Source organism: Cottoperca gobio, chromosome 7 (genome assembly GCF_900634415.1).
Source record: "Cottoperca gobio chromosome 7, fCotGob3.1, whole genome shotgun sequence".
Taxonomy (NCBI): domain Eukaryota; kingdom Metazoa; phylum Chordata; class Actinopteri; order Perciformes; family Bovichtidae; genus Cottoperca; species Cottoperca gobio.
Window position 1 is genome coordinate 7,608,181 of NC_041361.1, and position 17,500 is coordinate 7,625,680.

At 40.5% G+C, this 17,500-nt stretch overlaps 1 protein-coding gene across 1 annotated transcript in view; it reads right to left on the bottom strand.

Moving 5' to 3' along the window:
• The window catches only part of b4galt5 (UDP-Gal:betaGlcNAc beta 1,4- galactosyltransferase, polypeptide 5), a 34,904-nt gene that overhangs the window by 9,678 nt on the left and 7,726 nt on the right, over positions 1-17,500 (bottom strand). Inside the window, exon 2 of the mRNA XM_029435142.1 lies at positions 237-356. Coding sequence (XP_029291002.1) covers positions 237-356 — 120 coding nt within the window. The remainder of the gene's footprint in view (positions 1-236; positions 357-17,500) is intronic.

Consider the following 17,500-nt stretch of genomic DNA (forward strand, 5'->3'; position numbering starts at 1 on the left):
AAGACTACAGCAGCTCTTTTTCTTTACTCTCTTCATTTAACCAGGGTGTATTCGTGTCGACGTTGTATAGCATTCTGATTCACCTCGATGCATCAGTGCGTGTATGTTTCATGTGCAATATTCACTTTTACTACTTTTTAATCAACCACTTTGTACTTCTAGTTAACTATTGTGCACTCGCCACACGGTGCATTTCCCCGTTGTGGGACTAATAAAGGATTTCTGATTCTGATTACCTGTGCCATTGTTGCTGTAAGCCCCTCTGACCACCTGCTCCAGAACCTGAGCCCCGATGTTCTTCACGTTCTCTCTGATCTGTATCCCTCTGGCTTGGACCATGAACACATACTCATTCACTGTGAACACATGGGGGGGGGGGGGAAGGGAAAGGACAGAAAAGTTAAGCCATTTGATTTTTTGGACACACTGTAATATTCCCAAAAGTGTTTCTGTCCAGCAGATTGGAAGAGATGTTAGGAAAAAAAAATGAACCAGAGCAGTGAGGGTCAACGGCTAAATATAACACATTCTCAGGCATAATAACCCAAGATGGTTCGGAGATACAAACAATTATTTCAAAGTGGTCTTTATCTTCACATAATGTTTAACTCATGAGCAACGTCTTGCTACTTTCATTCCACCTCCTTGTTGAGAAGCAATATGGAACAATACCCATGCTCGAGAAAAGATAAACTTAGAAACGCAGGAAGGTTATTGTGTAAGCACACTTTTCCACCTGATTTAGCCCAAACTGATTATCTGCCATGGCGACTTAATGAGGGGGGTTTCCCCACCACACATCAAGGGGCTTTCATTCCAAAGAAACCAACTATTAGAATGTTAATCTGCGACGATGGGGGAGGAGAACGGGACAAAGAAACAACTTATTCAAGAAGGAGAAAGAAACAGAGATAATGCATTTGAAATGGTTGATTGCTTCCTGCCGTTGTGCGTAATAATTACATAGTTATTATTATGCAGCACTCGTTATCTTAGTCGTGTATTGCACTTTTTTTTGATGCATTCGTTTTCCTAAGAAAGGGGTACCACAAGGGGGGACGACGACATGAAACCGACAACACAGATGTCACAAAAACAGGAAACCCCAAGTTTCTGGATACTTCCGTCCATTTGCGAGAAACCCCACAATGACCACAGTAACATTAAGAGGGCGCCACGTGTGTACATCTTCCCACCTCTGTGGGTTGACCTAAAACAAAACTGCAAACAAGAGCAATAGAGCAGAACAAAAAGAAGGGGATGTGGTCTAACCTGTAACTAAGCCCACTAGGTCGTACACATTCAAGTCACACTTGTATGAGGACATGCAGTAAACGGCTTTGAGTTCCTGATTTACTACAAGCGTGAGTCACATAAGTTTCTGCTTTTTGAAAAACTCCTTAAGTAACATCCAGGATAATTGACTACTACTTCCGTTTCTTCATTTGGAGCCGCATGCCAGCACAATGCTGCCACATGGACGGATCTCTGCCTCAGTGAATCTGTATCCAACTGCACAATTTCTCCTCATTAATCCAATCAGCATTTATCTTAAAGCAATCCCAATATGATCCACATCCTCCTGTGAGTGCACAAAGTGTCCGTGCACATGCTGGTGTGCGCGTGCGTAATACTACTGAGCTAGAAATCCAGGGAATGCGATTTGTCATTAGCAATTGAATTACAGTTTCCATCACATTCATCTTGTTTTATACAAACTGCCTGGCTTGCAAGGCTGGAGACTAGTGGCTAAGCAGTAACTGAAATCAATGTTCTCATTTTACCTCTGCAACACGCGCATATTACAGTGCGGCTGCAGCAAATCATCAAAGGATAATATTAATAAAAAACGGAAACTAAGAACACAGACTAGATCCTTTTCACTCTCACTGTACCACATGCAGAAATGGATCAACAGACACACGTTCACACATGCATACACAAATCCACACCCACGCTCACACACTTACTGATGCCCCTCTGAGGCAGCATATGATGGAAAAAAGCTCAGAGGCTTCTGGAGAACGAGCCAGTCCTGCAGGCGCCGACATATTTTGACATTTTGGAGTCTCCTCCTTATGCTTGCCAAACATATGGCGATTGATTTTCTATGCATATCTTTACCAGGACAAATCAGGACACATGCACTGTACATGCAAACACTCTGAACCGCCTGAGATTGTAGAGGAAAGCAAACCAGAACCTCAGTCTCATCTCAAAGTTAGTTATTGGGTTCTTTCATGGGTCAGCAAAAGTCTTTGAGCGCAGAGATGGTGGATGTGAACACTTGATCTACTGTACACAAAGCAGTGGGCAAACAATTCCTCTCTGTCATCAAACGTGCACTCCAGACACTGGCGTAATGGTTCGTGCCTGGGTATTCAACGCCACAAACTGTGACAAATGAAATTAGACACGACAGACCTGAAGTTTAGAGGAAGCTAGCGTGGTAGGCTACAACACAAGGCCATTAGCGCTGAACCTGTAAGCAAGGTGTGTGTGTGTAAGCAAGGTGTGTATGTAAGCAAGGTGTGTGTGTGTTCTGATGTGTCACTGGCAAGGGGCATCGCATGCATGCATACACAAGTGCATGATATGCAGACCAGAAGGACCCCAACAAACCCACCCCCACTGTAACCCATGGAGCATGACAGGAGACCTTGAATGACCTTGTCCTCCATAGCTCTCACAGAACACGCTGTCCGCATGCCAAGCCCAACCCACCTCTCTCTCTCTCTCTCTCTCTCTCTCTCTCTCTATCCCTTTTTCCACTTATCTGTCCTTCCCTCTATCTTCCCTCTTCATCTCTCTGTACTGCCGTCTCTGTGTAATGTGGTTTGTATCAGTTCTGTCAAGTCCGTTTGTTCCCATCGTTTAAGTAAATAATCTGAATGATGGATTGCAGTCTGATGGGGACAATTACAGGCGCAGACCCTGCACCATATTGTACTGTAACTTAGGTTAATCGAAAAAGTAAAAGCCAACAAACAAGCAGAAAAGGAAACGCACACACAACACCCCACAACCCACCCTGCTTTGCCTCTGAAAGGCAATTAACTCCACATTGATAGCTCAGCAGTGGGAGGTGATCGGTCCCGTTCTGGTTGCTCCCTGATAAGAGCTGAAAGGATGGGTTTTTTCCTCCTCCCAGCAGAAATGGTTTCTGCATGCTCACACACACACACACACACACACACACACACACACACACACACACACACACACACACACACACACACACACACACACACACACACACACACACACACACACACACACACACTTTTACTGCCACTGCATATCAGTGACACACACACACACACACACACACACATTTTTACTGCCACTGCATATCAGTGACACCCACAGACCCTCACATGCATAAAGACATCGAGGAAGTAGGGCACTATGGGTGCAAATACATCATTACTGAGTGAATGCTGAATGTGTGTTATGTCAGTGTAAAAGCTGAATTAATGACACTATCAGCAATGTAACAGTTTATATTGGCCGTACATGATTTACCAGCCCATTCAATATGTTATCGGAAAGTAAACAATCGATTGCTCAATGCATCAGTACTAAATCCATCACAATTAACGGGAACAACCACTGCAATTTGAGTGTATTGATCTATTGAGGATGTTTAGGATTGGCATGATGCTAGAAAATAATATATATATCTGATTGGATGTAGGTGGATTTCTTAAAACACACAAAACAGGTGTGTTCTTTTCAAACCATGATTGTACCACCTGAAGGGACATGTATGTTATTAGCCTCCTTTGACCTTCTGTAAGTGATTGCAGAGAAACCCTGAGGCTGTGGTACACACACACACACACACACACACACACACACACACACACACACACACACACACACACAGTCTTTTCTCTGGGTGTTTTTCATTATGCTTTTACGTCACTGTAAAAGTGTTTTTTTGTTATTTTCTGTATCAACAAGGAAGACGTGATTTTTTTTTTTACAATGCGTTTCCTGCATCAGAGGGGATATGCCAGTTAGTCCGTCACTCAAACACAGATAACTAAACTCACATCCTGTTTGTTCACCACCATAAAAAAGACATGCACACCACACTCAAAACACACTCACCCTCTTATCACGCGTGTGTGTGACTCATTCTATTGAAATACATCACCCCATACTATTTTCTTTTTCTTAAATCAGTCGGTTCATTTGAATATTTTAACACAAATACTCACTAGCTAAGTTACTGCTTCGGCGAGTATTTTTATGACATTTTGTCAAAACCTCAGGGAATACTGTCCTACTCTGCAGAGTTTTATATTAATATTTAGCATTTAGTATACTTAGTATATTGACAAAAAGTACAGCTGGTGTTCTGAGTAAATCCAATTATTTTAAAGTAGATTCCTCTAATGTTGTGACGGGTTCACATCCGGAAACCTGCACAGCTCTGGTTTTTATATACATTTGAGTCGTTGATTAAATTCCCTTTTGAGGATGTGTGATGCAACGTTTGTGTTGTAACATTGTCAAATATATTCCCCTTACATATTTCAGGTTGACATGCAGGAAGAAAATACATCAAACAAAGTTCTTAATTAATCTTACCTTGTACTTTCTCATAAATAAATAATACAAACACTGCTCTCTAAAGAAGAATGTTTCTCATCTCTTTTTCATTTATCTGGGTTCTGTCTCACTCACTGGCTTTTCTTTGTCTACAGTAGTAGCTTTCCCACTTCCTCATGTCTTGCTACGTCCTACCCACACCCCTCCCCCCTCCATTCCTGTCATGGGTAACTTAAGGTTATGTAAGCTATTTGTAATGCTTTCCCAAGTGGCACACAGGGCACACCTTTGTTCAATAACAATATAAATGCCAATAAAGAATCAATCAGATACATTTTTATCTTCAGGTCCACAAAGACTCCTCTATGTATTTAAATAGGATGAAAACTACCCATTAATTGACGATTCATTTCTCAATTATCTCGTCATTGAATCTTTTTAGTTTGTTATTTATTTATTTTTAAAAAAAGGCCCAAAAGTCATGTATTTATAATGATAGGCAGAAAAGAAGTTCTTAACGTGACAATCAGCAAATGTTTGTTATTTTTCTTACAATTCATCAATCATTAAATTGCTATTCATTATTGTTGTGTTCATCTGTAATGATGTCAGCCATCATTGTAATGTAAGCTACAATCATCATTGAAATCTAATTAAAGATCATTTGATTTAAATAACAGACACAAACCCCAAACGTTGGCAGTGTCTGTGTTGCTCCACTCTTAAGGGAGAATGCTTAATGCACGTGACCCTTGCATTTGTTAGTTCACCCAAACAGCCATCCACCCATTCTACACTTAATCATTTGGTACATCTACAGCAGGGGTCCCCAAACTTTTTCCTGTGAGGGCCACATAACTTTTCCCTTCTCTGATGGGGGCCGGGGTCAGTTTGTAACAGAAAAAGTGTGACGATCGCAGGGGTGCCTAAACGTAAACATTTATTGTTTTCCAGAAAGCCACACATAACCAAGCTGAGCTAACAGGTCCACTTTTTAGCTTTGAGAGTTTGTCTGCTCGCATTTGGCCTTGCAAGTTATCATACTTATCTTTGTGACGGGATTCATAGTGTCGGCGCAGATTGTATTCTTTGAATTCCGCCACCGCCTCTTGACAGGTGAGACAAACAGCCTTTTCTTTGCATTGAACAAAAAATCAGTTAAATACCCTGCATTCTGAATCCATTTTTCTCTTACCTAACCTTTTCGCCATTATTCCGTTCTATTTTACAGGGGCTAGTCTAGGATTCGCGTGGCCAGACTAAAAAAAAATCATAATGCGTCTCTGGTATTGTTCAGGGGGCCGGGCCAAATGTGGGGGCCTTAGTTTGGGGACCACTGATCTACAGTATATCCTGCAGTTAACACTAACGTCTTTCTCTCCATTCATAGCTCAGCTATCAAGAGGATCAAGAGGGAGGAAGAAGAGGAGGTTAGAGACAAGCCAAACACAGAGGATGGATGTATGAGGGGTGGTGTACTAACTACACTGGCCGAGGAGAGTTTGGGGAAAGTACAGCAAATGAAAATGTAATTTTGCTCTGTGAATTGGTGTATTGACTTACGGAAGCATGCTCCAATAAGCACAAGCAGCTGCAGCTCATAATAAGGACAATATTAGCTCAGTGCTAGTTATGGTCACATGGCACTCAGTCATAAGTGGATCATGAGGCTTCCTCCAACCCCACAGCTGCACTGCACACACTGCACACACAGCCACACACACACACACACACACACAGCCCCTTTCACCCCACACCCAAAGCTCCTGAAAATAACTGTGTAGAAATACAATGACAGGAAAACCATTATGACTGCATTAACCAGAACCCTCGTCATGTGCACAGGAATTCAAAAGCGCTCCCAAGAACTCAATTTCTCCGTCAGACTGGAGGACATGGACAGATTGTCTGACAGACAGGAGGTAGAGAAAGAGTCCATGACATCAAAGAAAAGCACGAAAGAGCAGATGTCTCTTTGACAGGATGAGTACTCTTCATTTACCGCAATAGAAATGACGTCAGCACTTATGACAGTCCCTGGCCGCCTGCCCACGTCTTGAGAGCATGCTCCCATTCCCCTCGCCTACGCTTCCCACTTCCTCTTGGCCAGTCAAATCCATTCAATCATTCAATTGTCATCTATCTCCTAAATCTTGTACCAGGGTTAAACGCTTGTCAGTGAAGGACAACTGAGCACATGATCATCCTCAAGGAAAACATCAGGTTTTTAGCATATACTTTATTTATATCTGTGCTCATGACCAATACTATTTACTACGATACTATTTGGATTGTAGTTATTACACAGACAGGAAATTCATCCGTGTAAAACTTTCACTCATGCACTTTCTATTCATTTCTTGTGTGTGACTTGCAATAAAGTTCACAGTGTGTAGGTATTGTGTAGGTAATGTAGGTACTTCTCTAAAGTGTTCGTGATTTGTGCTATACGACCCGTAAGCTGTTTCTCATCATCACACTGCTTTTTGTCACCTCCGCCCAAACACTAAACAGATCTAAACATGTATGACACAATTGTGCAGACATGCACACGTACACCCAAAAACACACATGTGCTGGTGTCTGCCTGAAAAGCCCTTAGCCAATAGTTGGGGTTCATTGTGTCACTACAAAGTGACAGCGGCGAAACTTCCAAACTATGTAAGTGAAGATTTGAATACAATTTTAGAATTTCTTCTTCTGTACACAGTAAAAAGAAAAAAAGTTTTTGATGCACTACAAAAAGTAAAAAAATAAATCCTTTAAATATTGAGACAATATCATCAAAAGGCTAAAAAATATGTTTTTTTTCGTTAAATTACAAAAACTTTATTCCACATTTTCTTTAATAGAAACAAAAATAATCTAGATTAATTATGTAAAAGTTCACATTCTTAGACATGAAAAAGATAGATAGATAGATAGATAGATAGATAGATAGATTAGATAGATAGATAGATAGATAGATAGATAGATAGATAGATAGATAGATAGATAGATAGATAGATAGATAGATAGATAGATAGATAGATAGATAGATAGATAGATAGATAGATAGACTGAGTGAGAGACTAAATTAATTAATGCGGTTAATTCTGACATGTAAAAGTAAAACTGATGCCATGTGTTGTGATGTGGCAACAGACTCTGAGTTAGAGGTCTGTGTCTGCATGACCAAAACTACTATACCTGAATGGTTGCACCTATTATAATCAACCCACATAAGATTAAACCCCCTGAATACAATCTAAAGATCGGGTGAAAACATATACTTTATTTATATCTGTTTATACTGTATAACAATGCAAATTCAAAAGACAAGTGAATCATATTTCCCTTCCCATCATGTGTGAGCACAGGACGGTGTGTGTAGATGGAGGAATACTTAGTTTTAAAATGTAACTCCTCTACTCAGGGCTGCAATGAATGAACTTTTAACTGGTGGCTGCATCTCAGCATCATTATGTTTAACTCTACTGTACCTATTTAATCTTAGCTATGGGCACAGCAGATTCCGTTTAAAAATGGGAAGAGGCCCTGAGTACATATGCCATTTTCACAACTCTGTACCGTTTACAGAATACTGTTAATGTCAAACTCCTTATAGATATTTCCTTCTTTCCTAACCTCCCAGCTTGAAGACTGTTGTGAGCTACCCTGGTTAATCAATGACACTAATCGATTGATTAACCTCCAGATAGAGAGGAAACAGCACCGCTGTCAGAGCTGATAAATGCAGCAGTGCACGTCACAGTAAGAGAGGGTGGACTTTTTCCACCGTTACACCTAAATACTAAAGATTAAAAGAAGGAGTGGAACTGATAACACACATTTGGAAGATATGTTGTAATGGACCATTGTGTGCAGTATAATGGAAAACTATGTGTAATGTAACATATATGTTATGTAAGATCATATCACACTCTGACACAGTACACACTAAAACACGCCATCAAGAACAGCATGGGGTCTAGTTTGAGTTCATTTTTGGTCTTGCACTAGTCACTCTGCCCCTCCATCTGCTCTGTTGTCCCAAGTGTGTGTGTGTGTGTGTGTGTGTGTGTGTGTGTGTGTGTGTGTGTGTGTGTGTCTGTGTGTGTGTGTGTGACACTCCCCTGAGTCCCTGTGTGTCTGCTGAGCCACTACATGGCAGAGACACACAGGGACCAGACGCAGCGAGGAGAATTACATAAACGACACAGTGGTGCCAGAACTCCTTGTTTTCAGTCTCCTGCAAGTAAATACTGGAAAACAGATCTGAGAGGGGGAACGTGAGAGATGGAGAGTGGGAGACAGACAGAGTGTGTATATGTATGTCTGTATTAGCTTAAGACAGACACTTTCTCTTGCTACCACACTCTCAACACTTTATTTCTTCTACATCTTTACTGCTGCCTGTATTATTTTCTGGGTGGATAACACAACATGCACCTGCATGTTGTGTTATCCACCCAGAAGTCTAAGGGTTATTCCCCCGAGTGTCGACTCATTCACGGCAAATGGCAAATGCGAGCTTTGTTCTGGTCAGTGCATAGATGGGGATATAGAGTAAAGAGGAAAGAGTGGTGTCATAGTTGGGTTCTCAATTTGAGGGAGGCAATACGAGATGAGGAAGAAAGACAGTTTCACAAAAGTGAGAAGTTGTGGGTGCATTTATCTTGCACAAAGTAAAAAAAGAGAACGCTGATAATGAAGCGGTTGGGAAAAACAGAACATCTTATTGGCTGAGTTGTTGTAATCAGGGTCATCTGCTGCAGCACATGATAATATCATGAACTGTGTGCATTTATTAAATGTGAACTGCTACATCGGAAATGTTCAAGATTAAAGCAGCTGCAATCAATATTTTTATAACAGTGTATTCAAATGTGAAAATATGAAAGTAGTCACATGTGGTGATGAACCTACAGAGAAATATCATCTGATTCTGCAGCTCCGGTCAACTTTATGGAGATTTATAGCAAAGTTTCAGTTCATTGCTGTCTGGACCGCTGCATTACTTTTTTTTGGTTCACTCTCCGTGCTCTCATAGCGTCGCTTTAAGCCGATGAAATAGTCTTAAAAACCTACTGTGCACTACCTGCTCAGCACCAAACAGCAGACAGACACACTTAGCATCCAGCAGGGGAACATAGTGCAGCATTTACCAGCTAAAGAACTGGATATTTCCCTCAAGAGAACAAAAACAGAGATAAAAGAGAGTGAATATTGTACTACTGGAATGATGTTTCTTAGTAACTGCTGAATTTGAAACTGTTTGCTAACAAGGTGGACATCTGGACAGCTTACAATGTGATGTGTCAATATTGTGTTCACAGCTCATTCCTGCTTCACTAAAGTGACCAAAAACTAAATCTATTTTTGCACGTTCAAAGAAATACAAAAGTTTGACAATCAATCAGTGTTTTTTTTTTTTTTAGAGTTTTACTTTAAGGACACTTGGTTTTAAAGCTATAAACAGCTACAAAGGTTCTGCGGGACTATGTATCATTCACTTACTGTTTCCTGTATTAACATTCAGGTTGTCAGTTCTCCTACCAACTGTCATAGCTTTTGGGTTTCTTTTTTTGCATAATCCTAATCGTTAAAACATTAAAACTTTACAGAGCAGACAGACTGATGAGGAACAACGACATTTAAACCAGATTTACATTATTTTGGGTGGTTTTCTAGTTGCTCTTGGTTGCTGTAGCAAGCGTTCCGGTGGTGATAACTCTTCCCAACCTGTCGTCTCTCCTGCTTCCCTTCCCTGTCCACTGCCGCCCTCCATGCCAATTTGACTACTTTTTTTTGTGAACGGAGAAGGACTGAGACTGCAGGTTTCATCCCCTTTTAACTTTGGCTCCTGCCAAATGCAACTACGCTGCAGGTCATGAAATTAACTAAAGATTAATTTCAGTGTCTTCCCTCCATGCACCCTCTCCCCTTCCCATCTCGCCACACCTTGTCTTTCTTTTACCAAAGAACTCATACGCTTCCCCAGACACATTGCATCCTTTCACAATCTCTTGATTTCAAAATTATAGACACTTGTAAATGTTTGATCTTGAAACAGTTTAACCCCTTAATGTTATGCAACAAGCACATACTAGTGCACAACAAGTCCTGTCACAATGTCCGGAATTACAGTAAGTGAGACAGTTGCGGTGTCGGTAGGTCTGGGCCGGTGAATATTAATTAATTCCTGCAGCACCCCCGCCGCTCCCTTCTGCCAGCCCATTTCCGCCTGCTTTTATATTTGGCAGCTGCCCAGAACATTCTTGTGTTATTGCAGTGGCTCAGTGTACGGGGTCTACAGAGGACATACACAGACAGGTACACATATTTCACTCACACACACACACACACACACAGCCTATTTTTCTCCTGCTCACTCAATTTTCCTATCCCCCCCCCCCTCCAGCACAAAACGACGAGGTCTCTTCACAGCTGGAGGTTACTCCTGTTGACTGAACAAATGGGCCAGAGCAGCTAGCTAGTACACCACGCTGTCACAGTAGCTACATACAGTTGAGCAAGATTCAGGATAAGCACACATGCCCTTCGTTTTGGATTTCCTCATCTAATTCTCATCTAAACACTGTGGTTTGAGTACATACCTAAAATCACTGAGTCAATCTGGCTAATAACACCAATTAAAACCATATTCTGCTTCACTAAAACATAAGCTGTCAAGTGACTGTCCTTGGGAAAAGATAAGGACATAGTAAACAGTATAGGTGAAATAGTATATGTCCCAGTACTGAATTTTACCTGCGATGTGTTAAATATTTGTCTATGGAAACATAAGGAAATTGCGCAGTCTTGGTAGCTGCAGTTGATGCAGTAAATATTTAATTATGAGAAATATCAAATGTGTTGCTTGAATGCACTGAGCGTTGTGTAAACAACTCAAAGTGGTAGTAAATTGATTAATGAATTTCAGATTTATGCTACAAAACCAAGTCATTTCTGCTAACGTGGATACAGGTCATGACACCGATTATGTTGATACTAAGTAGAAAAACATGTTTTACAGGAGAAGCTGGTGTCTGTTGAGGTTAGTTTTTCTGTGCATTCAGGACAAGAGGCAAGACTGGTTTTGACATGCAGGGACATTTAGATATGTACTAGCTGCTGGTGCGTAGATGAATTGATAAGATGGTAGTCTAAAGAGGAAGTTCTGTTCCAGTAAAGAAATAGGATAAGAATAAATATTTGTATCTGGTTTATCCAATCCCCACTAAAGTCTGTTAAAAAACTACATTTTGTGCAGCGTCAATTTCGCCTGAGGATCTAATAAATGGGGCCAATTTACCAACTAGGCTCTATTCTTAGAGGCCACACCGAAGTATGATATAAAAGCAGCTGTTAAGTTGGACTATTATCACACAGTGGATGTAAATCATCCCACAGCTATGCTTTGTTAATCAACTAAGCTGGCCTCCTGAGGTTTTATTAGAGGAGCCTTGCAAATGAAGCTTCTACGTAGGCTCTGTGCAGATTGTTTGCATTTGCTGCCATGGTCTACCTAAGCCGTTGATCTGGATAACCGAGAATACAATAAGGTAGGTACGTGTTAGGAAGCAGCATCAAGATATCCACATCGTCTGACTGACAATAGCAGTGCATCAAATTAAGTAGCCTCCTAGTTATTTTAACGGGACCACTTTATTGTCGGAGTGGGGATGCCGCCACAGAGGTGTCAGCTAAAAGGGGTCAGTTAAAAGAAAAAGTAGATCCTTGCTAAACCCAGTGCAATGTCATCCTGCAACACGTTACAGTCCATTGGTGTACCGCATACATGCAAGCTCACATGCAAGTGTAGCTCGTACTGTGTAGCATTGAGCTTCAGAAGCTGTTCTGATAACTTCCCAGAGATGAAAAATCCTGCCTCAAAAGAAGTAAAAGGATAAACTACTGTGCAGTGTCTTGTCAGTCACTAGTGAAGCCACAAGTATGCTAATGTTTGTGTCCCCTGTTGATCTGGCTAATTCAGAATTCAAACCCTACCCTTAATTCAGCTGAAGTTCAGAATGTGTTTTTACCATGTTACGGCTCTCTTCACGGTCAGTATGGCCAGGAAAAGTCATGTCAATTTTATTTATATAGCCCAATATCCCAAATCCCAAATTTTCCTCAAGGGGTTTTTCAACCTGTCCCTAAAGGCCCTGTCACACATATCCGTAAGGCAGAAACGTATGCTGGCGCATATGAAAATTTGTCTCAGTATCACTTACTAATACAAAATATAACAGATGAATGCCCAACGAATGAATAAGATATACAAAAATATGGCATATACAAAATATCGGCAACACGCTGGTGTACGTAGATATAAGGGAAGGTATAAGTAGTATTCGTTAAGAGCTCACTGTGTTACGCTGGGGTGCGTTGTTGAACGCTAATGTTTTGAGCATGTTCAAAATTACCGGACGTACCCGACGTGTGCTTCATAAGATATGCAGACGTTACGTTACGTTACGTTAGACATACGTGAATACGGAATACGTACGTGAATACTTACCTATGTAAATACAGTACGTGAATACCTACGTAAACGTTAGAGGTACGTTAGATATAGGCTACGTCAGCTGACGGTGAACCCTACAGCCAATGTATTGATAACGAGTGGATAACCTATTCCTACCCTATGTTAAGATGATGCCTGACGACGGAGTAACTTATTAAACGTGTTTCTACAGTACAGCTAGCGTTCAACATTCTAGCCGTTCTCCAGCATCAGCATGACGTGAACCAAATGGTACTTGTCCAGCTCCGTTGGCCAGACGCTCTGATACGTTTTAAATAGATAAGTGATACGCTATCAATGTTTGACATACGTATAATAATTCGTTATGTATACGTCAGCTACAACACCGCTGTGGAAAAGTTGGACGTTTTTGGACTATGACACATTTTGAGCTAATTTTCATATACGCCAGCATGTTTCTGCCATACGGAACTGTGTATGTCTGGTGTGTTCGGCGTAACGTCTGCGTCCTTCAAACGATCACAAGTTACCGTAACTTTATATCAACCTATTGCTGATAAGGATAAGGATAAACTCCCCCCCCAAAAAAAACTTTAACTTGGAAATAAATGGAAGAAACTCCTCTGGACAGACTGACTTCTTTAACATAGCCCACAGGTTTACTTTTTGTGCACTTGACGCCATTGATATGGTTTTCATCCTAGGATTTACAGGGAAGGCCACAGAAATTGCAGATAAAATGTGTATCAATCTATGAAAGCATCATTAAATCTTTGGAAAGCATTGGCATTTGAGTCACTGTAGCAAGGTGATATATTTAGCAAGGATTAGCAGGATAATGTATTATATTTCCCACCCCTAGTAAATACAATCCCTGGCTGTCAGCAGGAAGGTAATCATTAACTAGTACTACTGTTAAGTAGTATAAGTAAAGACTACTAACACAAACAACCTAGTGTATTTAAAAATACGCGCTTCAAAATAAATATATATTCTTTTACAAATGTTTATAGACATGCAAAAGAGCATGATGTCTGCGTGGAATACAACTTCTGCCTGTCAGGAAGTAAAGTTTAGACGGAGTATACTTGCTTTTATTACCCTTATTGTGGGCAAACTTTAAAAACAGGTCCAGTCATCACAACCATTATCTCGAGCACCAGCAGTACTCCACCCGTCATCAACATTGTTATCATTTGGATTAAGCTGCACTGGCATCATCACTGCTGTACACCAGCTCATCACAAGTTACAGTTTAACTGCCCTCAAAACATGTGACCAAAGTAACCATGGTAACAGTCTCAATAACAAAGGGAGGCCCAGACCAGGTCAACAAAGACTGGGATTCTCCTCGGGATGATTAGGTTACATAAATGATTAGTGCTTCAACACAAGACCTTCAGTCTGCCTCACATGTCTCCATCTAAACATTGGTACACCTCCACCCTCTGCACTCAGCTCCACCATCTGTCTGTGGTAAAATATCCAGACTGTTGGACTTGGGTCATCTTACAGACAACAGCAAAAGACGTAAGACTAGGGTTACTATGTGTGCAGGCTTCACCAATGGATCACCCGTTTGTTGTGTCTTTCTACAGCTGAGCTAAAGAGACAGTTATAGTATCTAACAGGAACTTAAATTGAGGGAAATTGGGCTGACAATATACAATCTGAATATTGAGGAAGCTATTTGAAATCTCTGTGAAAGTTCAGCTATATAGCGTATGAAGATTATACACACAGAGGAGGGGAAAGAGCAGATTTCCCATGTCTAGTGAAAACCATCAACTATCAAAATGATAATGTATTGGTCTTCTTTTAGCATTGTTCTTCCCTGTGAAACACAGTAAGGAACGGCTTATAAATTATATGAAAAGGGGAAGTGGATCAACTTTTCGAAACTAAGAGTATATATATATATATATTTTTAGCACATGTAACAGATATTAATAGCATTTTTTGCACTTATTACTCAGCTTTGATGAATAATCGATTCTGATTGGTCAATTATAGCATTCTATGGTCTGTTATTTCTGAATAGCAGACCTCTGCTATGAAGACCGTTGCTTTGGATGCAGTTATTTAGCAGAACCAAAACTATTTTGCGTTGAATTATTGAATCTTTAGTAAGTAGCCATCTAATAAGCGGGGCCATTTACAGCGAGTGGGTCCTTGTTGCAGTTTTTCATCGTTTCAGGGAGATTCAAGACTGCATCACCTTGTTAAGTAACTGGTTGCAAATAGATCACTGTATACACAATACATTGGACTTTACACACGGTGCTGTAAACATGTTGTATGATTGAGTATGACATTGGAAGGCCAAATCCATTCAATGAATAGTATTTAAATGTAAAAAGAAAGAAAACAAAGCTGGGTGTAACTCGCCAACTCACCTCACTCTCAGAGTCTGACTTATGATTGACTGAAGTAGTTTAATTATTGTTTGTGGAGGTGATAAAAAGCAAATCCATTCACTTTGAACAGGAGACTCATGATATGTGCTTTATTACATCACCATAAATATTACAATGCTTCATCAGCAACAGGTTAAATAAATCTGTGCATAGCATGGTAACACATTTTAGGTCAGACTAATCTCTTGTTTCCTATTGGCCATGGCAGAATTATACACGATGTTTAGACAAAAGCAAGGACTTAATGTCTCTTTTCTTCTGCCATTATAAGGTAATGATTTTTACAGTGTCACAATCAAAGGTGTTATGCAATCTGTGTCCTTTTTCGGCTTGACGCTCAGTGTTCTTCCATATTCTTGTAAACCATATTTGGAGTGTACAGTAGGTGTGTACTGTACGTGTGTGTGTAATGAGGGATAGCGGGTAAGGTATCACACGGTCAATGAAAGGCTTTAAGGAGGATTGCTCATGCCTCTGACTGACTCACAAGGTGCAATGAACTCCTACTCTATTGATGTTTAACTAAATTCCTTTGTTAATAGAGTATCTAGAGTCACATGTCCTTGGACTGTGCGCACACACATTTCCACACAGGAATGTAGCAGGCTACCACAGCAGGCAGATCTAAATCTAAGCGGAAGCAGAAATAACAATTTTGACATGTTTATTTAAATAAGGGGGCAAGTGTTGTTCTGACCCGTCAGTGGTAAAGAGGAAGAAAAGCCTGGCATTATTGATGTTATTTATACTCGTAATGACTTTCACTGGATGGTCTCCTCTACAGTGTACAGATGTCCCAGACAAAGAGGCAGTCCATGGCACCTTCCCAGATGACTGTATCCTTGGGGATTTATTGTCACCCTGATCATCATGGGAACAAGGATGGTATGTTTCTGTGGTTGCCGTGATGATAAAAAGGAGTCAGTCCTGGATGGGAACAAGCCGCCAGGGAACCATGGCAACTGCAGTGAAAATGTCAAACGCCAGATCTTAAGTGCTCCAGCTGGAGGAATCTCAGTGATTGAACTGCTGTGTATCCAGCTTTCCAATGTTTTTCTTTCATGCCGAGTTCATACCGTTTTATATTGTTACTAAATTACATATGTTTTTAATGTTTAAATGTCTGAACGACTTTACACACTTTAAATAAAGAAAATGCATAATTTATCACTATGTAGCTTGCTTGTTTATTCACAATGGATCTATCTGAGGAAGCTTGGCACCGAGTTAATATTTTACCCTGGCAAACCCTAGCCTCTGGAAATTAGCCTTAAGAGGCTGGCTGGATTGAGCGAAATGGATGAATCAATTAAGCAGCAGAAGCTGGTTTGGAGGGGGCGTAGCATTACAGTGGGGACTAGAAATGGATGGTTTTAAAAGTGCCAGAGAAGCGCTACTGCATTAATCCAAGTGAGCCATCAGAGTAGCATGAGCACTAAGCACACTATTGCCATAGACACCAAGCTGTATTTTCCTACACCTACTGATACGCACTTATTAACTACTGCATTGCACAAAGACAGACACCGCTATTACTACAGAAAGAGGATTTTTAACTGACTCTTGCAAATTCAAAACAGTGAGCACTATGGTTACCACAAATAATGATATTATGTGGATGCCTACAAACTTTATAAGACTAAGAAGAGGCAGTTAAACTACAGCTAGTTTTGGATTTGGAGTTTATGTTCACCAGTGGGGTAAAAAATATAGATCATAGATCCATCTATCAGACTCAGCTAATCCATCTAGCATGATAAACAAACGTTATATGTGCATACAGTTTACCACCATGTCTTCCTCCTGAACAAATGTAATGATTTGCCCACATTAAGTCAGCAAAGGTAACAGACAGATGGTAATCTAAGCTAAAGCTAGCTACATGTGGACTTTTTTCTTTTCCTTATGCAAAGCAAACTGTACTAAACAGTATATATCATTCTGATCTTTACAAGTTTCTTCCTTCACTACTTCTCCACCTCAAGCGCCAGTGTTTACCCAAATTAGGATTAAAATGTTCCTGGGGAACATGGCAGCTCAAATCGGCTTT